The following is a 24,570-nucleotide window of genomic DNA, read 5'->3' as shown; positions in this document are numbered from 1 at the left end:
GACTCGGACAGCTCAAATCTGATGCATTCCTAGGGTTTAATGGCAGAGAAATTATACGGTAATTTAATCATATTAAATTACCCAGAACATCTCAGCCAGGAAAGCTGCTTCCCCGCCGCCACCACCTATTGAACACTAGGGGATTTGCACACAAGAGGGAAACATTTCTCCCACTGGAAAAGCACTCCCAGCCTACATCCTTGCTTGCAGCCAAGCTCTGCCAACCTTTTGGCTTGCTCCATCTGTTTTTCTCTCTCCCTCTCTGACAAAAAGCAGCAGGCCTCTCTGCTTAAGCCACTGCATCAGTTAACCTCTGTCACCAGTGCTGCAACACACCTCAGCTCCCAGCAGATCCGTCTGCAGCCAGACAGCCCAGGGACCTGTTGCTCTGGCTCCTGTCCTGTCACCTGGCTGTGCTTTCCCTGCAGGTTTAGGAGCTGGAAAGCTCATTAGCGTCTCTAATTTGTCCACGTTGGGAGGTACTTTGGTGACGCATGGGTGAATTCTGCTGCTAGAATCATTTTCCCTGCCTTTGCATGCATATTTTAAAGCCAATTTATTTTGTACAGACAACGCTTCACTCTTTGCTCCGTACAAGCAAATACTCATGTTGTACTAGTCAAAGCATCTGCAGAGAAGTTTATTTTTTTATAGAGAGCCACAATAAGTAGCAAGGGCATTCACCCAGTCCAGAAACAGGAATACTACGGCTCACCCAAACCAATAAAATGAAGCAACGGGTTGAATTTCAAATGCTCATGACCGAGCACCACCCTCAGTACAAGGAAACAACAAAAGTTGTGTGGAAATAAAACCTGCAACCTCCCCCAGCATCCCACACCTGAGAAGGGAGGCAAGGCCCTTCAAAGCTCTTCCTGGCCAGCTCCCAACTAAATAACACAGCCCTGAGAAAGCCCCTCTCCTGGATACGCTTTGCTTACTGCACGTTGTGAGCATCTGAGAGCGGAGAAAAGGGGGTTCTGATGTTTTCTGTGCTTATTTCATGCGGAAGCAAGAGGCATCCCAGCCTCTCAGCCGGCCGCTCTGCTCGGCCAGCTGATCGTCTGCGAGCACCTGCACCCAGCCCTGGGCAAACACCAGCTCCTGCTCTCCTGCAGCCAGGGAACACGTCATCCAGCGTGATTAACTGCCTCCCGAGTTACCAGAACTGCCAGCCCCTTGCTTTCATGGTGTTCTCCAACCCTGTTTAAGCAAGCTTTCAGGAAGAGTCACCCTGTGACTATAACATTACGTTAAAAAATAAGCAGAGCTTTACCTTGCTGTCAAGGGGAGCAGTGGCAACGGCAGTCGTGCAGCTCCATCCCGCAGCATCCAGGCAGAGAAAGGCTGGAGACGACCTCCTGTGTCCCGCAGGGCCAAGCAGCAGACAAGGRAACAGCCCTGGTGCTGATGGATGCTCATTGCTGGCAGGTGGTGACAGGTTACGAAGCCAAAGCAGAGCAGGACTGATCCCTGCGGCTTTAAAGGGCTCCATGGACTGACCCTAGAGACCTGCTGGGAGCTGCAGGGCTATAAAGGCCGGTCCCACCTGCCAGAGGTGGTGGGCTTTTGGGTGGGCAATTGTGTAGTGTCAGTCCTATGGTGTGTGATCTATCAGGAGGCAAGGCCTGGGCTGCTCCTTCTGCATCTCCTGGTCCTTCGTAGCCCAGCTCCTGGTAAGCTGCAAGGCAATGCCCTGCATGCTGGCAGCACCCTGCTAGGAGGAGAGGACCTGGACTTTAAGGTGCATGTGACAGTTGTTCTTCTTGTAAACCATCAAACATTGTCCTCTATTGATCACAGTGGCTGAGATGAGCCATAGACAGCAGCCTCAGGATGTCAATAAAAGCTGACACTTTGGAGAGCAGAACCAGAACCAATGTTGAGTCAGATAGTGAATGGGAAGCATAGCGGGCATCCACAGCATTAATTTGGAGCACCATGCCCTAGTAGGAAGGTAATGGGACCTATGACTGTGCTGAGCTTGCTTATGGGTGAACAGCTCTTTCCTGGAGGCCAGACTTCAAATCTCAGGAAATATATGGAAATATAGGGCCAGGTCCTGACTGTGATGGGGGAAGGAATTAGAGAAAAATCTCTGCTGTCACTGATAGTTGGGGATGTGGTGGCTTTCCCAGAGAGTATTGGTTAAAAGAGCCCTTAGGAGAGAGGGGAGAACAGCTCACCTGAATAGAAAGTACTTTTTTTTCATCCCATAAAGCCAGGGGACTCTCCAGAGTGGGGTAGAGACAAGGGAAGAACGTTTTATCCCTTACCTTGCCAGAGCCACACGGCAGCTAGAGCTTTCTCAATTCAACAGGGCTGAGCACTAAAAGCAGCTCAGAAGTGACATCTAGATGGGTGCAGGGGACGATCAAGAACAGTGTCACATCACACCAGAGTAGAGGCAGCAGGAGCCTTCTTCTGAAGATCACACTTCCCTTGCAACGGAGCCAGATGCAGGACAAGACCCTCTACTCCAAGCAACACCAAACCCATCTCTGCTGGAATTTGGTTTCATTTCCCAGCACTGAAGTGACCCAACTCATTACACAGCCAGCCCATCACTGGTCTAAGGCCAGGCCCAGGCAAATAGAGCAATTTAAGGGGATGTCTCCATTCAGTAGTCACCCACAGAGAGGACACAGCCACAGAGATACATTTTCTATGTTTATTGCATGCAGAATAATGACCCAACCTGAAAACGCTCTGGCTCTCCCCACCCTTCTGGGCACAACCACGTTTAACCTGCCCCAAGCAGCGTTCTTGCAAACAACCCCGCTCTGCTCTCGCAGCAGCATTCAGGGGGTTATGGAGACTGTTGTGTGCACAGACCTTCTCACATTCACCACTGCTCCTCCGCGCACAGCCGGGCTGTGTCGGGAAGCAGGGAGAGCCAAGATAGAAGACTACGCAACCCTAAATGATGCTCTACTCCTCTGTGATTGCTCCTGTTACTGGGGAAGAAAGGTGTCGAAGGGATGAACTCATGATCCCATCCAAACCTGGATACTTTCACTGCCTGAACCGCGAGAGCTTGGGGGAATGGCTCATCTGGTGGTAACGCTGATAGCCCTCTGACGTGGCAGGCAACAGCAGGAGGCTGCTCAGCGAATCTTTTCGGCAGAGCGCCATGGCTTCCTTGTAGTTTATCTTCTCCTTAGTGATGGGGTCAACAAGATCTTTTTCATAACTGGACTCATCCTGAAGCCTGTTGGCAAGGTCACTTGTTATCATCCCTGTCTGGGCAGCTTCTAGCACTGGGATGCGACCGGTTTTTTTGGGGTCTATCAGCCCTCCAGTGAGATGCTGGACCTCCAGATAGGGGAAAGCGCTGTCCTTGGTCATCCATCCCTTCTGAACTGCTTCCCCCACAGACAGCCTCCTCTTGGTCACTGGGTCCTCAATCCCTGTGAAAGCTTTCTGGGCATTGAGCAGTCTCTGCATGTAGGTCCTGTCAATCAAGCCCCTCTCGATTGCCTTGTGGACTGAGAACCGGTCGTGGGAGATGAGGTCTATGATGCCCCCTGTGGCAGCCTGAGCTTCCAGGAGCTTCTGAGCTGTCATGGGATCAATTAGCTTCCGAGCAATGGCAGATTTGATGTTGACCTTGGTGTCCGTGGCAGTGTCATACACCCCAGCGATGGGAGATGTGTCATCACAGAAACCCTTCTGAGCACCAGTGGGGAAGAAGCTTTGGGACTGGTGGGTGGTGGGTGATGGGAGCGGGGATTTGGAGATGATGGAGCCAATGGAGAGGGAGGTGGGAGGCTTGGATTCCCCAGCTACTAGCAAGGCAAATTCAGAGATAGGAATCTTGCCATCCCGGTACAGCTGGTACTCCTCCTTTGTGATTCTTCTCAACCTTAGTGCATCATCAATAGAGTACTGCTTTCCACTTTTCTTATCAAGGAGAAGTGAGACTTCCCCATTTGGGCCTAGGGTGGTGACTTCCTCCCAGTCACATTCCAGCTCTTGCAGCTGGATGTACTGGCCCCTGTCTATGATACCTTTCTTGTAGGCTTCATAAGGGGACATATCCTTCCCTGTCTCAGGATCCAATATAGAGATCTTAGTGGAGAGGTTTGTCTCTCTCATCTGGGTTTCGTGATTGATTTCTTCACGGTTGACCCGGGACTGGAGATCCCGAATGAACCGCTCTTTGTTGTAGATCTGGTCCTTCTCTCTCAGGATATCTGCCTCTAGCAGAGAAAACTCATGTTCCAGCTGCTTCTTCTTTTGCCTGTCATTCTCATTYCGTTGACTGAGCAGCTTGGATTCCTCTCGAAGGAAGAGGACTTTTTGCTGCTTCTGCCTCTCCAGCTCCCGCAGTTCACTCTCCATGTTGGCTCTCTCCTGGATGGCCAGGTTCCTGGCCTTCTGCAGCTCTGTCTCCTCACGAGCCCATGTCCTCTTCATGCCTTCAGCTCTCTCGATCTTCTCTCTGAGYCGCCTTATCTCCTCTTCTGCTTTTTGCTTGGCCCCTCTCTCCCTGTTCAGCAGCTCCCAGATGCGTGCACGTTCACTCTCCAGTGTTCGGTCCTTTTCCACTCGAATCACTTCCTTGTAGATGGTCTTCTCCTGGGATTTTTTCTTCTGCAGGAYATCAACTTGCATCTGCAGGTTCTTGCATTCTCTCTGCAAGTTCAGCACCTCCATCTTCTCACGGTCCAGCTCTAAACGCAGGTTGCTAGCAGACTGTTCAAGGACTGGATCCTTCTCCAGCTTGACCACTTCTTCCATGATGATCTTTTCTTGCACTGGGGCTGGGCTCTCCTCCAGCTCCTTTATCCTCAAGGTTATTTGTCTCATATCCTTCTCCAGTGCAAGCCTCTTGCTTCGATCCTCCTGAAAGTTGAGCAACTTCTCTTGCTCTTCCACCAGCGCGCGAAGCTGCTGCACATCCCGTTCCAGACGGCGTCTGTTGCTCACCTCCTCATCTAGACTCCGACTCAATCTGTTGTGCTCATCTCGGAGCTTTGGATCCTTTTGAGTCAGGATCACCTCTTGGACAACGACTTTTTCCTCTGGCTTTCGCCTCTCCARCAGCATATATTTATTCTGCAAGTCATAGATTGCATCCTCTGCAGCTCTCCTCTTCTGAGACGTGTTACGCACCTCTTGTCGGAGGCGGTCAGCTTCTTTTTCCAGGAGTGGATCATTCTCATAGCGGATGACTTCTTTGTTGACCAACTTAGTTTCCACCTTGGATCTCTCTCTCTTCCATTCATCTCTTTCACCCTGCAGCCTAATGAGCTGCTCTTGGGTCCTGCCATTGGTGTTCACTAATTCATTGAGTTGTTCTTTCAGCCTATCGATTTCTCTAAGAATCTCTGGACTCTTCTCATGTTTCACCACCTCCTCTGTAACTTCCTTAAGCTCTACCACTGGTTTCTGTGACCTGAGGACATTTAGCTCTGCTAAGGCCTCTTCCACTTCACTGTCAATCTTTGTCCTTTTAAGAGTAATTTCTTGCAGCTCCCTTTTCAGGTGTGCAATTTCCTTTTCTGTTTCTGGATCCACCAGGAAAATCTCATTTACCCTCTCTTTGACCTCCACCCTTGGTTTTTGCTTCTCTGCAACACTGTACTGGCTTTGCAGCTCTCCCAGCTCACCTGTAAGCATCAAGTTCTTGCTCTTCTCTTCTTCAATCAGAGTTTTAAGCTTAGAAGACTCTTTCAATAACTCTGGGTCCTGCTCTATTTGCTTCACCTCTTTCACAATAATTTTGGGCTCTACTGTTTCAATTAGTTTTTCCACCTCCTCAATCTTGCTCTTCACCTTGTCTATTGCTTCCTCTGCAGACTTCCTCTTGAAGGCCTCCTCATCAATTTGCAGCTGCAAGGTCCTAATGGACTTCAGCATTTCTGGGTTTTTCTCTAGCTTGATCAGTTCCTTCACCACCACTTTCTCTCTGATGTTGGGCTGCTTTTGCTCCAGGATGTATAGCTCTCTCTTATGTTGCTCAAGTTGAGAAGCGGTAGTCAAACTCTCCTCCTGAAGTCGCTTGATCTCCTGCTGAAGACTGACTGCTTCACTCTCCAGACTTGGATCTCTCTCAATTTTTGTAATCTCTTTGGTAAGGAGCTGGGCAGGGACAGCTGCCTTCTCCTTCCCCATTTGGACAATCTTCTGGTTCGTCATTTCAATATGTTTTTGAAGGCTCTCCCTCTTTTTGCCTTCCTCTTCAATCTGCTGTGCCATCTTAGACAGGTTGCTCTCCACCTGTGGATCTCTATAATATTCTACCACTTCCTTTTCTTCCACTCTTTCAACAGGCTTCTGCGCCTTCAACATCAGCAGTTTGTTCCTGTTTTCTTCCAGGTCCTCTTCAACCTTGGCCACTTTCCTCCTTTCTTCCTCCAACTGTGATTTCAGTCCCTCAGATTCCCTGCTCGACTTGGCTTGGTTTTCAGATTGATAGGTTTGCTCATGTGCTGCTTGAATGTCCTCATGTACTTCCTTCTGTAAGCAAAAAAAAAACAAGAAGATATTTAAAGAAAAGGCAGGGAAACAGAGTCACTCCTTGAAAAGCCTACAAAGGTGCTTTACTTTGCCCTATTGGACTCTGTGACTGAGGGACGAGGTTCGTGGCATAGGCTCRGAGCACTGCGGGTTAATCACTTGCCCTCTTTGAGGACAGCAAATGAAAGCCATCCAGGCTGGAGTACTTTCCTACTGGTACATCAAGCCCTGGAAAGACATGATAGTCCCAGTGGCTTAAGGTGCTCCCTGTAAGACTGTAAGCACTAAATTTAATGCATGTTTATAGATGAATCTCTAAATTCCTCAGTCTTCAGCATTAATTATATACGTAGCTTAGAACTGCCAGTAAGAGTCTTTTTTTTCCTTCTTTCCTCTGTCATAAACCACAGCTTCATAAAGGGTTGAGAGCCCACAGAGATGTTGATTCAAATGTCACAACCATGTCAGTAAAACTGTGGTTACTTTTAGCCTTTTCTCATAGGAGTTTCCATCCAAGTCCTTCCTAACACCTCAATGATCTCAGAGCAGTTGTGGGGTTACTAGGTTGAACAGACCGTGGGCAGCTATGGAAGTCTCATTTTAACACCTCTGACCCATTAGTGAGGGTAAAGTCCCCCAATCCTGCCACAAGCTGTTGGCAGGTACCTTCTCAACAATCTTCTTGGCAAACTTCAACCGGTTGAGCTGCTCTTGGTTTTCTGCCGCCAACTCCATATAGAGCTTGGTTACATCATTTTCCTGAAAAACAAACAGCTGTGAGGGCCTTGTCCCACTCACCCTGGCACTGTCCTGTTGGACCGTGTCACACTCACCCACCTTCCCTTTTACTCTAATGCACTTYGTATGCTGTGCCATTCCAGGGATTAGTGTCATCACCTCTGACTTTGTAAGGAAACTGAGGCACAGAGGATCTAAGGGTTTGATTAGGAGATCCAGGTTTGGCGAAAAGTGATCAAGCAGGCACAGCATTCAGCAGTAATGCCCATAAGGGTGAGAAACGACCTACTGTTTGCTAGGTTACTGCAGGAATGAGTCAGTGGTTTGAGGGCCCTCTCAACCCACTCAAGGAAAAATACTTTGGATTCTTTTGGAAATAGAGCTGTGCCTACACAAAGCCCTGCTTTATGAATATAAAACATATATGATTTATATTTATAATATAAACACCAAGTCATACTCAAAACTGGAGAGAGATCTGGCAAAACAGCAATGATCTACACTGTTATTTTGGTCTGAATGCAGAGAATCAATAAATAAAAGGGTATGGCAGAGCACATTAAATATACCTACACCGAGCAATGCATGTGCAACTCCACATACCTGTCCTGTAACATTTATCTTCACATATATGATATAAGGTAAGGAGATACCATCAGCAGTCTTAGCCAAAAGTACAAGCTGCATCGCTAGTTCTGGATCTCATGGGCTGTTTGGCCCAATGGTGTTAGACAAAGAGATCACTGATAACATTTATCCTTGAGACTAGGACTAGGACTGTGAGAATTAAGGCCTTGTAGAGAAAACAGGACTGGGTAAGAAATATATAATAGCATTTCCATGAGTTTCCRGTCTTTCATCTTCATATTTTACCTGCGCCTGGATGCTGTCTTGTAAAGGGGTCACACGCAGCCTCTTGGCAGCAAAGTCTGTCAGGGCAGGATCCAGAGAGGAGCTGTATTTACCTGCTTGGAGTTCGTAGTCCTGTTCAGAGCAGAAATAGAAGAATCAATTGGGATCTCTTGGGCAGGACACTAGGGGAGTGCTGGGTAAGGGAACTCAACCATACATTCAGGGTTGACTGCACGTTCTGTGATAGTCTGACCACGGCGTTCTTCTCAGGTTCCTTTCCTTGAATTTCGTCCACCAGCCTCTGCAGGAGAGGGACACAACATTGAAAACAGGTAGAAAGATAAAAGCACATTAATGTTGTTGCTAGCAAGGGCTGCAGCTTATTCTGGTAGCAAAGGGAAGGATGGGGACAAGCGAACATGTAGGAAGAGCCTCCTGGMCTATTTAGGACTTTGATTGCACTCTCACTAGCACAGAAGACCTACTCACTGATTTACCACAAGGTAAGGTTTCAGGTTGTAGTGTTTGCCGTGGAACACACCTTCTGTGCCTGCAGCTTGTAACTGATCTGGCTTGGCCCATCCGTGGTCTTGACTTGATGCTTGGGCAGGTTGTTCATCCAAAACATCAGGTTCTCATTAGAGTTTTGGAACTGCTGGTAGGCAAGGCTGATGTTTCTGAGGGTCTTCTCTCTGTACAGCATGAGGAGGAACAGGAAAATTCAGGAGAAGAGATGCATGTGTGAGTTTCTAAAAAGTCAGTATAGTGAATTTAGCACTGCAAACATGAAAATAAAAAAAAAAACAACAAGAAGGGACAGCTGGCATTGGGTAGAAAGCACATTTCTGTTCATCAACTTTGTTATTGCAGCATGAACACAACTCAGGAGATGAGAGAATTGAAAGGGAAAGGCAGGTGGTAACTAGCATTGCCTGTGGTCAGTGTTAAGCACTGGAGCCTCCCAGAGCAGGGTAGCTGTGTCAGGCAAGAGCCACCACTGCAGACACTTAACCTCAGTCTCCTGCAGCTCTTGGAGAACTCGCACAAGGCTGTGCTGTGTATAGGAGGGTGGGGACTACACATCACTACCTTGGCATGCTGCACAGTACAACAGTAGAGGTGTTTGGATCAGGGTCCAGTGGTGGAAAACATCCTCTGGAGCTCTAACTCTAAAGCTAGTCCATGTTAGCAAAGAGGAAGCTGTGACTCTGCACGTGTAGAAGACCCTGCAGTTCCTCACCGCTGGTCCAGCTGGTCGGCAACAGCATGGTAGCGATCATTGAGAACTTGCACCTCCCGCTTCTGCCGGGGAAAGTCAGGGCAATACTCCTGGAAGTTGTTCTGCACAGCACTGCAGCTGTGCTCAGCATCCTTGAGGCTCCGGTTCAGCTTCAGCACACAGTCTTCTTGGGCCACCAGGTCCCGCTTCATCTTCTGCGGAAGAACAGGACACCTCTCGTACACTTAGTACTATCCTTGACCATGCAGCAGTCAAGCTCTCCAAGATGGACATGCAATGTGGAAGAGGTGGTATGATGTGGAAGAAAAAAATCAATAAAGAAGGTGGGAAGCAAGGTGGGTTGGACGGTACACGGAGCAGAAGGGAAGAGGTTTGGGGAAAAGCTAAAAAGATTACTGTGAGATAAGGCAGGAGCTGATGATGGGGCAGGGAGATTGGGAGCAGGAGAGAAAGGAGGGATGGGTGAGGGCCAGAGTAACAGCATAGGCACGGGAGGAAAAGAGCAGGCAATTGGGCTAGATGTTAGGAGGGTTCTAGCCTATTTTAGGGACCTTAAAATTGTCTGGGAGACAGAGTTTTGCTAGCTGGTGAATGCAGAACAGCTTGCAACATCATGGCATCCTTCAAGGAATAAGTCGATGTCCTTGGAAAGGCATCATCCCTGGTGTCTTAGAGTAGTCAAACAAGCATGAAGTCTAGCCCTCCATCCATTTCCACCTGACTTAGAGATCTCTCATCCCTAATGAAGAACCTGATGCTCCCCTACCTGCAGGTCATTCGCCCGATCCTGCAGGGCATTGGGGGAGGCAGGAATGATGCTATCCTGAGCCAGCTTGGCCTCAAACGTGTTGATGATCTTGTCTGTGTTATCAATCTGAGTCTCCAGGTTCAGGGAAGCCTTGGCCCTGAGGAAGAGAAGATGCCAAGGAAAGGTTCATTATGGAAGACTCCATTCTTTCTCTTTTCTCTCTGATTCTAGGCCTACTTAACGTCAAGGACTCCTGTGGCATAGCAAAGAAGCAGTAGCCACAATGCAGCTATGCTGCTCAGTCTGCTGCGCTGTGCTCCAGACATTTGTCTGCAAGGTCTTCCTTCCTCATCCCCACCAGGCCCTGCCATTATCACTCACTTTTCACTATACAGGTTGGAGAGCATCTTGACATCATTGTATTTGATCCTGAGGGCATTCAGCATGACAGGAAGCTGGGAGGCTGAGGTGCTGGTAGGTTTCTTGGAAAGGTAGGTCTCACACTCCTTCTGCAAGGCATCTTTGGTAGCCCCCAGGTTCTCAAGTTTCTTTGTTGTTTCCTGGCACATCAGATGGGAGAAGTCACCAAACACAGCAGTGCATCTTATAGAAACGCGTCTCCCCCATAGGGGATTTAGCAGTGGGGCAGGGTGAAGAAGTCCTCTCATAACGTGTGGACCCTACAGGCACAGCCCCACTCAAACTATAACTCTCTAGCAAAGGCAGGGTGTAGGAATATATCAGAATGAACAGAAATGAAGAAATCTAGCTGCTTGAGTCCCTCCTTCTGCCAGGGCTGATGAAGATATAAYGAGGTGAAAAACTACTGACTCAGACTTTATCTCAGAGACAAGGAGGACTCCAGGACACACATTTTCCTGACCCTGTCACACCTACTGGACTGTACTCCCCATAAGTGAGTCAATTACCTCTATCTTATGTCTTTCCTGATACAGATTTGAAGGTGGGGAGGGGGAGAACAGCATCTCCATGACAAGGCTGAGGATTCTCCAAGGATAGGACCTTGTCCACAGCTCTGAAAAGGACAGTTGACCTTTCTCAAGAGTCAAGCTGGGGAGTCATTTTGCTATGCATTTTTCTAGGATCCAATTCCACTTTGGAGGCTCAAGCTAGCCTGAAACCCCTGTAACTACGGCAAGGTTTTCCCCTTCATAGCACCATTATCTCCCATGTCCTACACCAGCTGTGTTCTAGTCGGAGGATACACCACCACCAAGCTTATCCACCCTTGAGTTATCCTAAGAAACATCCACCTGTTGTTGTTTGATCCTTCTGGCAAGGTCATCTGTGGGATCACCATAGTTCACCGGTGATCTCAGTCGGTCCAAGACCTCCTTCTCTACCTGGACCAGGTGCTTGCCAACACTATCCAATCTGCCGAGAAGCTGGTCAGCTTGGGGGTCATCCTGGGCGATGGGCACGCTTCTAGTTGGAGCTGCGGTGAGACACAGATTATTTAAGTTCCATTACTCATTTGACCTATCAGTCTTAGCATGTGGCCTTCTCCCCTGAGATCTGACAGATCTGGTCCAACTCCACCTCCCTCATGAGGGYCCTGATCCACCGCTGTGGGAACTATGCAGCTAGCCAGGGGCTGGTATTAGCCACTCCTGCCTCCTTGTCCTACATGTTGCAGCTAAGGAAGAAGAAAAACTGAGAGGGACCCAGATCCCAAAGGACGGTTGCAGATGCTCTGCAACTGTTGTTGGAGGATGTGGTCAATCTCAGAGGGACAGTGAATTGCTCAAGATCACCCAAGTGTGTCCTTGGCAGCACCCTGTACTGGGGTATCCCATCTGCTGCCTTTTTTGGCAGGACACAGGGCATTCTCAGGGTGACCTGCAGGTATCTCYGCCTGCATGGAGCCAGGTCTAGGAGCTCTGCTGAGAGCAGGCAGCCGAGCAAACACACAGGAGGTGCTTGCCGTGGTGTGATGAGCAGGCTGACATACCCTGCTGGCTGGGTCCAGCCGTCTCCTTGGGGCTGTGCCTCAGGGTGTTCTGCACTGCTGCGCGCTTCTGCTTCACGGTGCTCAGCTCCCCCTCCAGCCTGTGGGCCAAGGAGAGAAGAATCAGCAGGAAACCCGCTGCACCGGGCAAGCCTTGGCAGAGCCCGGCCCGGAGCAGCTCCACGTCTCTGCCAGGGAAGGAGGTCCCAAGGGCAGCAGGAGCCTGAGAATCTGCAGCCTTTAATTCAGAAATTTCCCTTCGGAAAGGGGAAGGCAGCAGGAACCGCTGGCTGGTGCTAGCAGCTAATTCCTTCTAATGGAGCCAGAGGTACCTAGCTCTTGCCAGAAGCTACGGTGTAGTTCTCATCGCTGTGGCACTTAGCAGCGTAGTGGAAGGCAAGTACTGCTCTGACTGTTGTCCTGGAAGTTCTGGATTTTTTTTTTTTTTTAAGGATGATTCTTTTCCTAATGAAACTAGAGCTAGGAACAGGAGGCTCCAGAAACACCAAAATCTCTGGGCTGATAGAAAACTGGTGGAACCTGGAATCACTCCTGGATGGACCTTTGAAGGATGAAGGTTAATTCGTGTCCTTGCTATGGACTATTATGTCCATGCCCGTCACGGGCATGCCCAGTTACTGCTGGCTCTGAGCTTATCCCAACACATATGCAGTCCTGTTTATCCAGGCATCTAAGGACATGATTGAGGTCATGCCAGCTTGCTGTGTTACCGCTGCATTCCGTGGGAACCACCGAAACTGAGCAACCACATAATGAACCTCCACAGCGCTCCAAAAAATCCCACATTCCAGTCTCCAACTGGGTCTGCCTGGGAGCAGATATCAGAGCTYGACTGTCAGGAGATAGTTCTGGCCTGTTGGGCAAGTCTCAAGCCGCAGATTTATTCTGAAATGGATTTAGTCAAACCTGTACAAGTCACATGCCTAGGTAAAGGAGTCAAGCCTGACTACTGGATATCTCCAACTACAAGGGCTGCAGTATGCAGTRCTGCTGAGGAATGACAGGAATCTGGATGAGATAACAGTGAAAAATCCCTCTTCAGCAGGGACACTGCATGGTACTGAGGATTTGGCCCTGGACTGTTTAGTGCTARTGAGCCAAGAGGTCTGTTCCAGCTCTCTGCAGCTTATGGGAGTGAGGCTGCTTGTGACCAAAGAATAAGTGTGAATGTCTTGCAAGCCAAGCTCTCCACTGCAGACCCACCTGTTGACCTTGTCCACGGACTCGGGGTCTGGCGGAGGGATGGCGAAGCAAGAAGCAGGTGCCTCCTGCACCACGCCAGTGCTGCTCTGCACCACCCACRTTTCCAGGTTGCTGTTATCTTTCAGGGTGTACTTGTCACCCCTGGACAGCTGCACCTGGAACAGAAACGGAAAACCCAGTCAGGATCTTGGCTTTGCTGTGCTAATTCCACTCCTTAGCACCAGCAAGGCTCCTGCTGCATAAGAAGGTGCCTCCCAGAGGACTGACATAGACAGGCTCTTAGGTTTGACAGGGAATTGTGGCCTTTGCAAGTCTACAGGTGCTTTGCTTCCACCACAGAAACCATCTCTTGACAGATATTAGTGATGTGCCCTGGGAAGCCACAAGACACCAGGAGAGCTGTCATCTCCCACCTTTGACTTGGGAGTGCTTTGCACTGGATTCCTCCCACTGTGGAGCAAAAAATGGCTGGACCAATGAAAGACAAATCCAAATGCCCATCTCTTTTGAAGGTAACCACTGGTTGGATCCTCACCTCTCCAGCATCCCAGTCACACAGGCTGTCCAGGGTGATGGGCTGGGAGGAATGCATCCTGCGCAGTTTCAGTGGGCTGATCTCTTTGCTCCTTCTCTTCAGGTCAGCAATACTCTTCTCCACCTGCTTCACCACCTTCTCCTCCTTCTAGAAAATGCAGGGAAGACAGYTGTCGTGAGCAGATTTGGCATCAACAGTTCACACTGTCACAAATATGCCGGAGGCAGCTGTCCATCCTTAGGTGGTCACTGCCAGGATGGAGCCAGGAATTTCTCTGTACTTTAACCCTCCATGTCCTCTTCTCCCCCCTCTTCATTTTCTACATTCTCCTCCATTTCATTCACTCATGGCAGATCAGACCTTGAAGGAACAGCCTGCCTGAGGTAACCTTGGGTGATCCTCTCTGACATGTTAAATCTCCTGGAGAAGTTTCTCTTCTCAGAAGAGGAGCAGAGACCAGCCAAGAGGCAGCTCCATTTTAGAATCACAAACTTTAGTATTTCTTACGAGTGAAATGCATTACATGAGAAGATACCATGTTGAATGTGTCCCKTCCTTCTCTCCCTGGAAAACATTCCTTTCCTGTCTGCATCCCATCCCTGAGGTAAGATTTCTTGTTCCCTGGGATGTGCTTTCCTAGGAGGGTTATTTACCCACCTCATCTCTTTCCCAGTTCTTATTTACAGAGAGATGCAGTAATGTTTAGTCTGTGTACAAGACTTAAGATCTCCCTTAAGCCTAATTAGTGCCACGGACCCCAAAGGCCTCACCTCCAGCTGCAGCAGCAGATCTGACACCGCTCCAGGGCTGTCTCTGTCAAAGCTGCTGTATTTGGTGTCCAAGTTGGAGCTCATCTTCTTCAGGGAGTGGCTCACAGCTTCAGCATCATCCTGGAACTAGACATAGGGGCAGGAAAATGGTCAGGGTTGGGAAGATATCTCTATCTTCTTGCCTCCGTGGGAGTCTCATGGTTAGGTCACAACATGCCTGGGGCTCACAAAAGCCAGCAGACCCCTCAAAGCTTATGCTTGCACATGCCTTAACCACAGGAATATTAATTTCAACTAACAGATATTTCCCAGGTAATAACCCCCAATTACACCCCTCTCAGTCCTTCACGGCAGCACTAAAGAACTGTGTCTGAGTATTTATCTCYCCAAAATATCCTGACTGGGTGCAAACAAAAGATTTCTCATCCCAACCCCTTCACTGACTGTGTTCCCAGGAGCCAGGCTGCCCACTGTCCTGACACCACTACAGCAAGGCCCAYGCTCTCCTCCCTGCTCTTTACCTTCTTATAGCTCTCCACGCTTTTCAGATGATTCTCCTGGCAAATGCAGAGATTCAGGAAATTCTGCCACTCGTTCTTCAAGGCTTCCTGGTGCATCTGCAAGGGGACAAAGTGTGTCTCAGTGCGATGTGGCTAGTCCTCCCACCCCATAGTTTCTTCTCCAGCAAAGTTCCAGAGATCAGATGGGAGGTAAAGACTTCTGTTGAGCAGCAGCAAAGCTATTCCCAGGCACTGCTTGATCCTGGACACAAGCAAGGACATCTGCTCTGCAGGGACGTAGCTCATGCACAGCAGCCACCGTTTCTCAAGGAATTTTAGCTCCWACCTATTTCTTGACTCACAGATTATGTAAAGTACTTCCCTTCTCCTACAACGTTTTGGAGGAGACCTCCTTTCTCTACCTGGATAGGCTTGACAGCTGGGTGCTTCAGTTCGAGCATCCTGTCACCGTCGTCTTGCAGGTTGTTCACAGACTCCTCCAGGTTAAGCAGCTCATTGGACTTGAAATTCTGAAAGGGAAAGAAAAACCTCCCTGCAGTAAGAGCAAGCAGGGAGCATGGAGCAATGTCCCCCTGGGCACCAACCYCGTGTGGCAGAGAAAGGGCTCCCAGACAAATGCCTTTGCCCATGGTCTTTGCACATGTGGGGCACTGTGCTCCCCCTGACACTCACCTCGTACTCCCGACGCACCGCCTGGGCATCCATCATTTGGTCGCTCCAGTCCTGCTTCAGGATCTTGTTCTGCTGGCTGGCAAGATAGCCCAGCTCCTTGGCACAGCCCTGGAGGTGCTGGTACAGGCTGCCCAGGCTCTGCCCTCGCCAGATGGAGGCTTTCTGCCCATTTACACGAAAGAGACAGAAGAGKGTATTGGTGCCTAGAAACTGTCTAGAACAAGCAGCCCATTGCTCTCCTACTTATCCTCTTCCTCAAGACCCCATTCATATTGTGCATCCACCAGGAGACTCCCAGAGAGCTTTAGGAAGCATCTGCCACCACTTTGTTTTATCTGATGGGACCATCATTCTTTCCTTCACGAACAGGATGAGTTTGTCTAACCAGAATCTCAGGTGCTGGCTGGTGCCTCAGGGTGTACRAGAACAGCCTCAACTCCAAAATACTTCTCACAAATGCCCTTCTTCAGCAATAACCCTTATGGGCTCAGCTGGATAAGTCTTTGTCCTGACCATTTCCTTTGCCCTAGCATCTCGTTTCCTCTCTGGAGACCTTGTTAGGGGACTGGTGCAAACCTCAAAGTTTGCTATGCAGATTTGGCACATCCTGTGGGCTGGGACAGAGTATCTTGCTGCTGATATCTGTAACCCTTTGCTTGTGGATGCACAGGCAATTCCAGGACGATGATTCACATAGGAAAGGGGCCCACATCTCACTCTCAGCATTGCCGTGAGAGCTGAAAACGTGGTTTTTATTTACATCTATTTCAAGTTGGGTGAGAAGGAAGGGAAAGAAAATGAGGGATAACTGTACAGCAGGTAGCTCCTGCCCTGATCTGGGTATTCCATCTCCGCTGAGGGAAAGAGTTACCCTGCTGCACTACCATCRCTGTCCAGAAAGCCACCGAGAACCTTACCAGCAAGTCCTTGTACTGGCTCTTCAAATCTGCCACATCCTGAGTCGCAACACATCCAGGACCAAGGAGGCAGAAGGGAAAAAGAGAGAGACAAATATAAGAGCTGTTAGGAAAAACCCAGCTGTGACAGGTGATGGTAGGCTGAAGGGAAGCACTTCAGAAGTCCTTCAAGAACCAGTCTCCTGGCCTCTGTCTGGATAGCTCTGTCCTAGCAAGAGAGCAAGAGACAGAGGAGATAGAGGGATGTCTTACCCCGGAGCGGAGGTTCTTGATCTGGAGGCCATAGGCCTCAATCTCCTTCTGGAGGATGTTGTGCTCTGCGATTTGCTTTTCCAGCTCTGGCACACTGGGGCCGTACTGTCCYGTATTGATTTGTTTCTGCGCAAAGAGTTATGCAAAGATTAATGCAAAAGGTCTTATTTCAGGTAGAGACCAGGGTAACTGCAAGTCGAGTACAAAAGGATCTGATACTATTCCAGGAGGAGGGGAAGGGATGGGACTTTGCAGTTATTTACCATGATTTCTGTTGGCTACCATTTATTCAGCCACTAAGAGGGGCAAGTAGAAGACAGCCTGGCCATCTAAACCCAGCTAGTCCTCTCTCCAGCCTGCAAGTCTAAGCTGGGACAGCCACATTCCCAGTGACGACATGTAGTGGATGCACACAGTTATCATCAGGCTTTCAAAGGAAAGCAAAATTACTCCAAACCAGGCACCCCACATACCCAAGAACTTACAGCATTAAGTTCATAGGATTTATGGCCATAAAGTTCTTGAAGACTTCACCTTCTCCAGCCTTTCAATCCACAGTATCTCCACCTCCTCGATCCCTAGTGGCTCTTAATCTGAACAGGTCAATCTGTTCTCCTGATGGCTTTAAAGACATGGGAGGAAAATCCTTCTCCTCCTCCCAGGGCACTCAGGGCTAGTTCTACCATGGGCCTGATGCTGAGCACACAATGCCTGCCAGAGGCCTACAGCATCTCAGGAGTAAATGATGAACTGAAATGATAAGGAAATAATTGTCCAGTTCTGGCCAGTTCCAGTTTCCAGCCCTACAGGAATTATGAGATACGTGTAAATACATCTACTGTTACCATCTTCTGGTCCAGGATCCTGGCCCAGTCTACCCTGGGCCCCACATCAGGGATATTCAGCTTCTCGTAGAGGCCCCGGTAYTCTGCACACTGCTGTGTCACACGGTCATGGAGCTGCTGGATGCTGCAAGAAGGAAAGGCACATGTGTCTGGGTCAGTTTGGAAGGCAGAGAGACCGGGTAGGGTGGGAGGTGTCCAAGTTTCACCCATAAGACTAAATTGCTGTCTTTTTGTGACACTGTCGCCCTTCAGCAATGGAGGGACATAGCCTGGTGCACTCCATTTCCARGGATGTCTCAGACATTACAACTCAGAAGAAAGGCGCAAACACCTGCTGAAAGAGTGGGGTATCCCTTCCCTTCCAAGAAACAATGCTCTCTTGATTTCCATCCAGAAGAGCTGGAAAGCAGAGAGGGAGCTAAACTTTGGAGGCCAACTGAAGTTCTCCCCTTCAACCATCCAAATGACTCTCTGTGCTTGTATTAGGACAAGCCTTCCTTCTAGGAAAGRTAGAAAAAGACAGTACATTTGCCCTGAGCACACAGATCATGAGTGTAGGGCCACCATTTAGCTCTGCACTTATCGAGAAGTTTCTACAAGAGGCCCCACTGCCAGCTGTGTACAGACAACAAACACCAATATCCAGGTGGGACAGCGATCCCTGATGGGCACTGTGGCTAAAACACAAGAGGAAAACAACTTATACATGGCAATGACTGGAGTCAGCCTAGAACCTCAGTCTAGCTTGGAGTTTGGATTTTTCAGGGYCCTGATGATGCCAGCTTCCCTGCCATACTCACTCTTTCTCTATCTCAATGGCCTGGGGGTGCTTCAGCCTCTTTGCACGGTCCACATCCAGAAAGAGGTCTTTCAGCAGGGTCTCAGCCTCCTTCAGGTTCTTGGCATTCTCTTGCTGGAACTCAAAGGCCTTGTTCTTTTGGTAATTGCTGGTGTCCTGRAGCCCAGAGAGGACAGAGAGGAAAAAAAAGCTGGTTGGTCCACACAGACATCTCAACACTCTTCTTAGACAACGCGGAGGGCCTGGGTGTTCAATGCTCAGAAGTGCCCTGCTGCAAAGGGATCCTGGTGCAAGGACACAGCTGGGGAGAAGATCGCCATGCAAGGCACCCGCTCCAGCGCCTGCCCCAGGGTATCAGCACTGGTCAGGCTGGCTGCCTGTGTCTGGGTCTGCTGGGAGCTATAGGGATGATATAAGGCCATGCTGTTGAACTATAGATGTAGGTGATACAACCCAGGCTGTAGGAAACAACACGTTTGAACAATGAGCATAAAACATGAAGACTACTGTGTAGGAGGCTTCAATGTACAGGCCCAGATGTGAGGTACTCTGTTCCTCCCCAGCTTCAAGTCAGCTCTCAGACCTGCACTGACAACCTGATGCACAGAGCAGGCAGCTGATCTCCTGTCCTGAGCACTGATTTTTAAGGTATCTCCCTGCTAAAGTCCTTCACCTTCTCGCTGCTGTCCACCGCACCTCACCTGCTTGAGTTTGGACTGTGTCTCCAGGATGTCCTTCTCCACCTGATCGGCATTGGCCTGCATACGAGAGATGAGCACAGCCAGCTCATTGGTTGAGGACCTGAGAGAGGGAACAGCAAAGCTGCTATGCAGGTAAAGGCAACAAYCATGCTTCTCATCACTGCCCAAGGCCTGACATGGATCTGGTTCTCTGGGCCTTTATCCCACATTCTCTCAGCCTCTAAAGAAGTAGTTTAAGCTGTGGCCAAATGTATGGATGCACATCCTGCCCTGCGCAGGCAGACAGGTGATGCCTGGGTGTCACCTTCAGTAGGATGAATGCAATGCAAACCATATTCAGAGAGATTGGGCACTTGGTCTGCAGAACTCCTGAGCAAGGGTTGCTACAAGTACTCTAAAGCTTGTGCTGGTTCAAAAAACAGTGGAAGGACAAATGAAAGCTCTGCAGGACTCCCAGATACACAGATACCATATCTGGGTTGAGAAGTCTTGAAGTCCCGGATAGCTAAAGGCTGAGAGCAACGCGTGAAGGTAGCACAATATGCTTGCCCTGTTCAGAGGCTGTTCCATGAGCTTAGCTGGTCCCTGCCCTTGGCTGCTGGCAGCGGTGGGTTAGATGAGCCTTCAGCTTGAAACAAAACGGCCACACCATGGTCTTGTTTGATGGTAGGTTCTCTGCAGTTGAGCCACCACCTCCTGTGGTGGCTCAAAGTGACCCCCTCCAGGCACYGTGTTGGCAGTCATACTGCGTCTTGGACTCGGAGGACAAATTTCCCAYGGCAGCAGCAAAACCACAGCCATCCTAGAGCCCAGTGAAGATTCACCAACTCAACACCAACTGTTCCCTGCCTGACGTATCTCACCTCAGTGCTGTCACGCAACTGCTTGGTACCATCATGATCCTTACTGTATGACCTCTAGTACAAATAAGGGCTCAGAGCCCCGCTGGGCAGGGGCAGTCCAAAGTGCCTGGCGGCTAAGGAAGCCCAAACAGCAGTGCCAACTCTGTTCTTATGTCCTGTGGCTTCTAAGAGTGTCTGCCCTTGGGAGAGAGCTGACCTCACCCTCCAGACAGGGAACATGCCCGGAGCAGGGATGGACCTAGAGCGTCACCCAGGGATTTATGGCACTGGATTGCTGCTGGTGGAACAAAGCTTGGCAGAACCTGAGCTCAGTTAAGTGCTGGCTTTAGGGTCTGAGATAAGGAGTGAAATGTTGGAGTGGCAGCAATGGTGCCATCCATATCCACCTTCCAACCATGCCATTTCTCCTCCRGTTCCTGAATCCAGCAAAGGGCCACAGGGATGCTGCTCCCACACTGCAGAGCTGTGTTCCACCCAAAATGGATGAGACCTCCCTGCAGCTGCAGATGCACTGGCACAGAGAACTAGGCCTGGCCAAGGCCACATCAAAAATAAACTACATGGACACAGTGCATGCCTGCACCTATCTGCAGATGTGCCCATTGCTGGAGTGATACGGAGTGCCGGGAGCAACAGGAGGAAGAAATCATGTCTGTATGCAGCCTTTAATAACCCTAAGGAGCTCCAATTATTCCACCTCTCATATCAAAAGCTAGAGCAGACACTGAGATGTTCATTCATCACAGACCCACGTGACCATAAAGCACCAGGCAGTGCTGTGGTCTCCCTTGGTGAAGCTCTTGGACACCACAGATGTTTCCAGCTCAGCTTATGCTGATCATGACAGAGCCCTTGTCACTCCAAAGGAGAGGCAGCTCTAGAGCTCCTGCTCACAGCACCCACCTGAGCCCTTCCTTCAACTCCTCCCTCATTCCTGATTTCCCAAGAGGGTGGCACAGACCTGCAATGCAGCAGCTTCCAACTCCCTCCAGGGCTTTGAGCAAGCAGCGTCTCCTGGCCAGACCTCACCTTCCGCGCCTGCACGATGCAAGGTTAGCAAAGGGAAGGAGGGAACCGCTGTGCTCAGGTGGCATCCCCTTGTGCAGGGACCCTGGCAACAGGGAGCCGAAGTAGGGCATCATCATCAATAAAATATCATTGTCTGTTATGATCTGTCTCCTGTACCCCATCTCTGCCCACCTGCAATAAGCTGCAATGCTTGTGAAGGATGGCCCCAGGTCCAAAGCACAGCAAGGTGGCCTGAAGGGGCACTGGAGCACCACAGAGCCAGGACGGTCAGCTTTGAACCTGATGGTGCAGCAGGATGGAAACACCACAAGGTCCCATCTCCCCCAGGAGGTTACACAACCTCCCACGCATCCCCGACGCGCCTGGAATGAGGTGGTGTCCCATGAACAAATACCTGAGCACCACCCAGCTTTCCTGCGAGGGAGGAGAGTGTGAGTCACTGCCTGGCTGGCATCCCAGGGGACGGATGCCTCCCGAGATGTGCTGGGCAAGAGTCTGCCCTCTCCTCCAGAGGCCTGGCTAAATTCAGAAATAATTCGGAGGGGATATCCAGCTCAAGTCCTGTTATAATGTGACTAGGGGATTACCTTGTGTCACTTCCAGCCGGGGAGAACATAGGATCTAGCCTTCCTAGGGAGGGTAAACCATCAATAAAATAAATAAAAATAATAATAAAACTTTGTTTGGGCTTCAGGGATCATTGGGACACCTCCGAAGCATCTATGCTTTGCCCTTCTTTAGGCCAAGTCACAATAAAACTGGTCTGAACAGACCTCAGTAAGAACCTGGTCACAAGACAGGAGCAGTGCCTTTGATGCTGGTCCTAAAACCAAGGCTCTGTAAGAGCACTGGGGCTCAACCTTGCCCATCCTCACTTTGGCCTGCCTCTGCAGTGCATGGCACACTGGAGGTTAGAAATAAGGATGACACTGGGAAGAACTTGATCCTCAGGAAAGAAGGAACGTTTCTCAGACATCATCACCTCCGGAGAGCAGAGGAGCTTCTCGGTGTGGTTTGGGAATGGAAAGCCAGGAGGCCCTTGTGTGAGCCATGAGAAGAAGCCAAGCTGGGCTGCAGGAAAGACACCCTTCAAGACCCTTTATCCAGCAGAAGCTGGGCTGGGAAAGGGACATGCCAGCTGAAGAACTGCAGAGTCTGTAGAAGAGTGTGGATGCTCAAGCAGGGCTGAAACTCTGAGAGGGGATAGATTGCAAGGTGAGGGATGTCCACAGGGAAGGCCTAAATCAGCTGCAGCATTGGTCTTGCTGAGAGATAACTGAGGACAGAGATTAGTAGAGCTCCTCTTCCTCCTCAAGATAATTCGAGCAGACCTTCCTCTCTAGGGCTACCTGAGAGAGTAGACCTGGAAGAGGCAGAGCACTATTACCATTATTATTTGGTATTTTTTACACCACTTTCTGTCCCCTCGCCAGTGAAGTGCACACAGAGGGTATGGTATCTCTTAGAAGAACAGGACAGTCTACTCCCTCTAAAGCCACATATGTCAGAGCACGTTCAAGMAGGATTGCACCCCTATCCAAGTCCAGCCCCTCCATTCCTTCCTTCCAAATAAGTTTGTCTCATGGTCCAAGCAAGAGCCTCTGACTTTGCCCAGCTGCAGGATGGACTTCAAAGTTGGATCCTTTTTTCCCTGACACACAGAAGTCCTTGCATGCCCTGATCTACCACCCTGAGCCTCCCTCCCTGCTGGAAATAGGCCTGGCTCTCACACCTTTGAGTCTGGACTCATCCTCCCAGTGGTGGCAGAAACAGCAATCCCGGGAGATGAACAAATCCCAGGCTTTGCCAACTATCTCCAAAATCACCCACAGTCCCTGTAAAGATTGTACCAGGGCATCCAGTCCAGTCAGATCTGAGTCAATCTCATCCTCCCCAGACTTTCCCCTCTCACCCCCACTAGCAGGTCCCATCCTAGAGAGGGGCAAAACAAAGTTCTTTCCAGGGTCAAACCTTTACTTGCTGTGAACTCTTCAGGATGTATTTCCTGAGGGGGYCAGGGACAGCTGTGGATTATCAGAATTCGCTTGCAGCCATTTGCGGAGCGCATGTTGACACCTGGTGCTGAGACAATTAATTGTCCTTCATTTCCTTAGCTAATCCCAGTAGGGTGGTGATGACCAGGCCCCAGGCTATGGCCAAGCAAATTAGCCCTTTTCTGATGGTCAGAACCATCTAAAGCAAGCACAACTGGTTAAGCAATTGGCACACTTCTGTCTCCAACCTCCATGGAAAGGTCTCACCTGGATGTAGCCAGACTCCATTTACCWCAAGAGGCACCTGCTGGGAAAGCACAAGGCCCTAAAGATCTCCTTGGCTCGGCCAGGAGTACAGAGTGCCACAAAGCTCTGTTTGAAGTTTCCAGCCCAGTTGTGGAAGCCAGGACACACCATGGGCTAGGAGAGCTGGATACATGCATCGGAAGAACCGAAAACCCAGGCTAATCCAGCCCAGCTCCAGGATTTCTAGGGAAGCACCTTGCTTCAGCGGGGCTCAAACACCTTGTGTCCCATGGGGTGAAGAGCTGGATGTGGAAAAGCACGGCCTTTGCCAAGGGCCCCTTTCCTGCCAGAGGCAGGAGCGCCGCCGCGGAGCAGCCACCACCCTCCCGGTGGCCGGTCACCGACACGGGGSTTGGTCCCCGTGAGCTGCAGCCCGTCTGCCCCGGGCTCAGCACGCGCGGCGCCCGCGACCRCTGCGGCCAGCGCCCCGGCTGTCACAGCCCGCACCCCCTCTGCTGCTGCAGGTCTCCTTCTCCCCAGACTCCCCCTCTCGCAGCTTCGCCAGCCTTTCACCCCGCCGGTCACGGAGATTCCTGCAGGACTGGCCCCTTGACGCCACAAAGCGCAAAATTGCTGAGGGAAATCGGAAAATCACCCCGAGATGAAAAGTGCAGCTCAGGGAGGGGAGGACACCTCCCTCTCTTCAGAGACACCTTTGGAATCATCCCCTCTCCTCCTGGTCCCATCACATCCACGGCCCCGCTAGAGCTCAGCTTCTCCCTTTGGAGGAGGACGTGGCTCTCRGATCCCTTTGGTGCTCCCTGCAAGAAGCCAGCCGAGCTCTTCAACCAGCAGGGCACCAGTCTGCCGTCACCAAGATGGACTGGAGCAATCACCTGCCAGCAAACCCATCCCAGCCATCTGCGGACAGGGCCGAGATGTCAGCCCTGAGCGTTCCCGTTGKAATCCCCATTCCCAGGGCAGCGTCACACCGGGCAAGTCCTGGCCTCGGAGATGAGGGGCTGCACTTACTTGCTGGGTTTGACGGGAGGAGCTCTGCTCGGGGAGGCCGTTCTTGGGGAGCCTTTGCCCGCCACCTTGGACATGCTGGCGTGGACACCGACGTCTCTGCAGGACGGCGGTGTTCTGCACGGTGGTGGCTCTGCAGATCAGTGGTGGCTCTGCAGATC

General features: G+C 50.3%; 1 protein-coding gene across 1 annotated transcript; it reads right to left on the bottom strand.

Moving 5' to 3' along the window:
* Window positions 1–3,015: 3,015 nt before the first annotated feature.
* Window positions 3,016–24,462, bottom strand: EVPL (envoplakin). Its single transcript, XM_026051399.1, has 22 exons — window positions 24,413–24,462; window positions 19,249–19,348; window positions 18,549–18,703; window positions 17,749–17,872; window positions 16,904–17,029; window positions 16,652–16,690; window positions 15,735–15,896; window positions 15,464–15,571; window positions 15,063–15,158; window positions 14,542–14,667; window positions 13,772–13,918; window positions 13,237–13,391; window positions 12,016–12,113; window positions 11,318–11,499; window positions 10,425–10,603; window positions 10,062–10,200; window positions 9,296–9,489; window positions 8,597–8,747; window positions 8,273–8,356; window positions 8,077–8,187; window positions 7,132–7,224; window positions 3,016–6,465 (listed from the first exon to the last, which is right to left on the bottom strand). Exons 2-22 carry the CDS (start codon window positions 19,309–19,311, stop codon window positions 3,016–3,018), a joined length of 5,982 nt encoding a protein of 1,993 aa, XP_025907184.1. The 5' UTR covers window positions 19,312–19,348; window positions 24,413–24,462.
* Between the last annotated feature and the right edge of the window lie 108 nt (window positions 24,463–24,570).

The sequence above is a fragment of the Nothoprocta perdicaria genome, unplaced genomic scaffold (assembly GCF_003342845.1).
Source record: "Nothoprocta perdicaria isolate Ctin4 unplaced genomic scaffold, notPer1 scaffold_75, whole genome shotgun sequence".
NCBI lineage: Eukaryota > Metazoa > Chordata > Aves > Tinamiformes > Tinamidae > Nothoprocta > Nothoprocta perdicaria.
The sequence above is the reverse complement of the archived record's forward strand: the minus strand, read 5'-3'. Positions and strand labels throughout refer to the sequence as shown.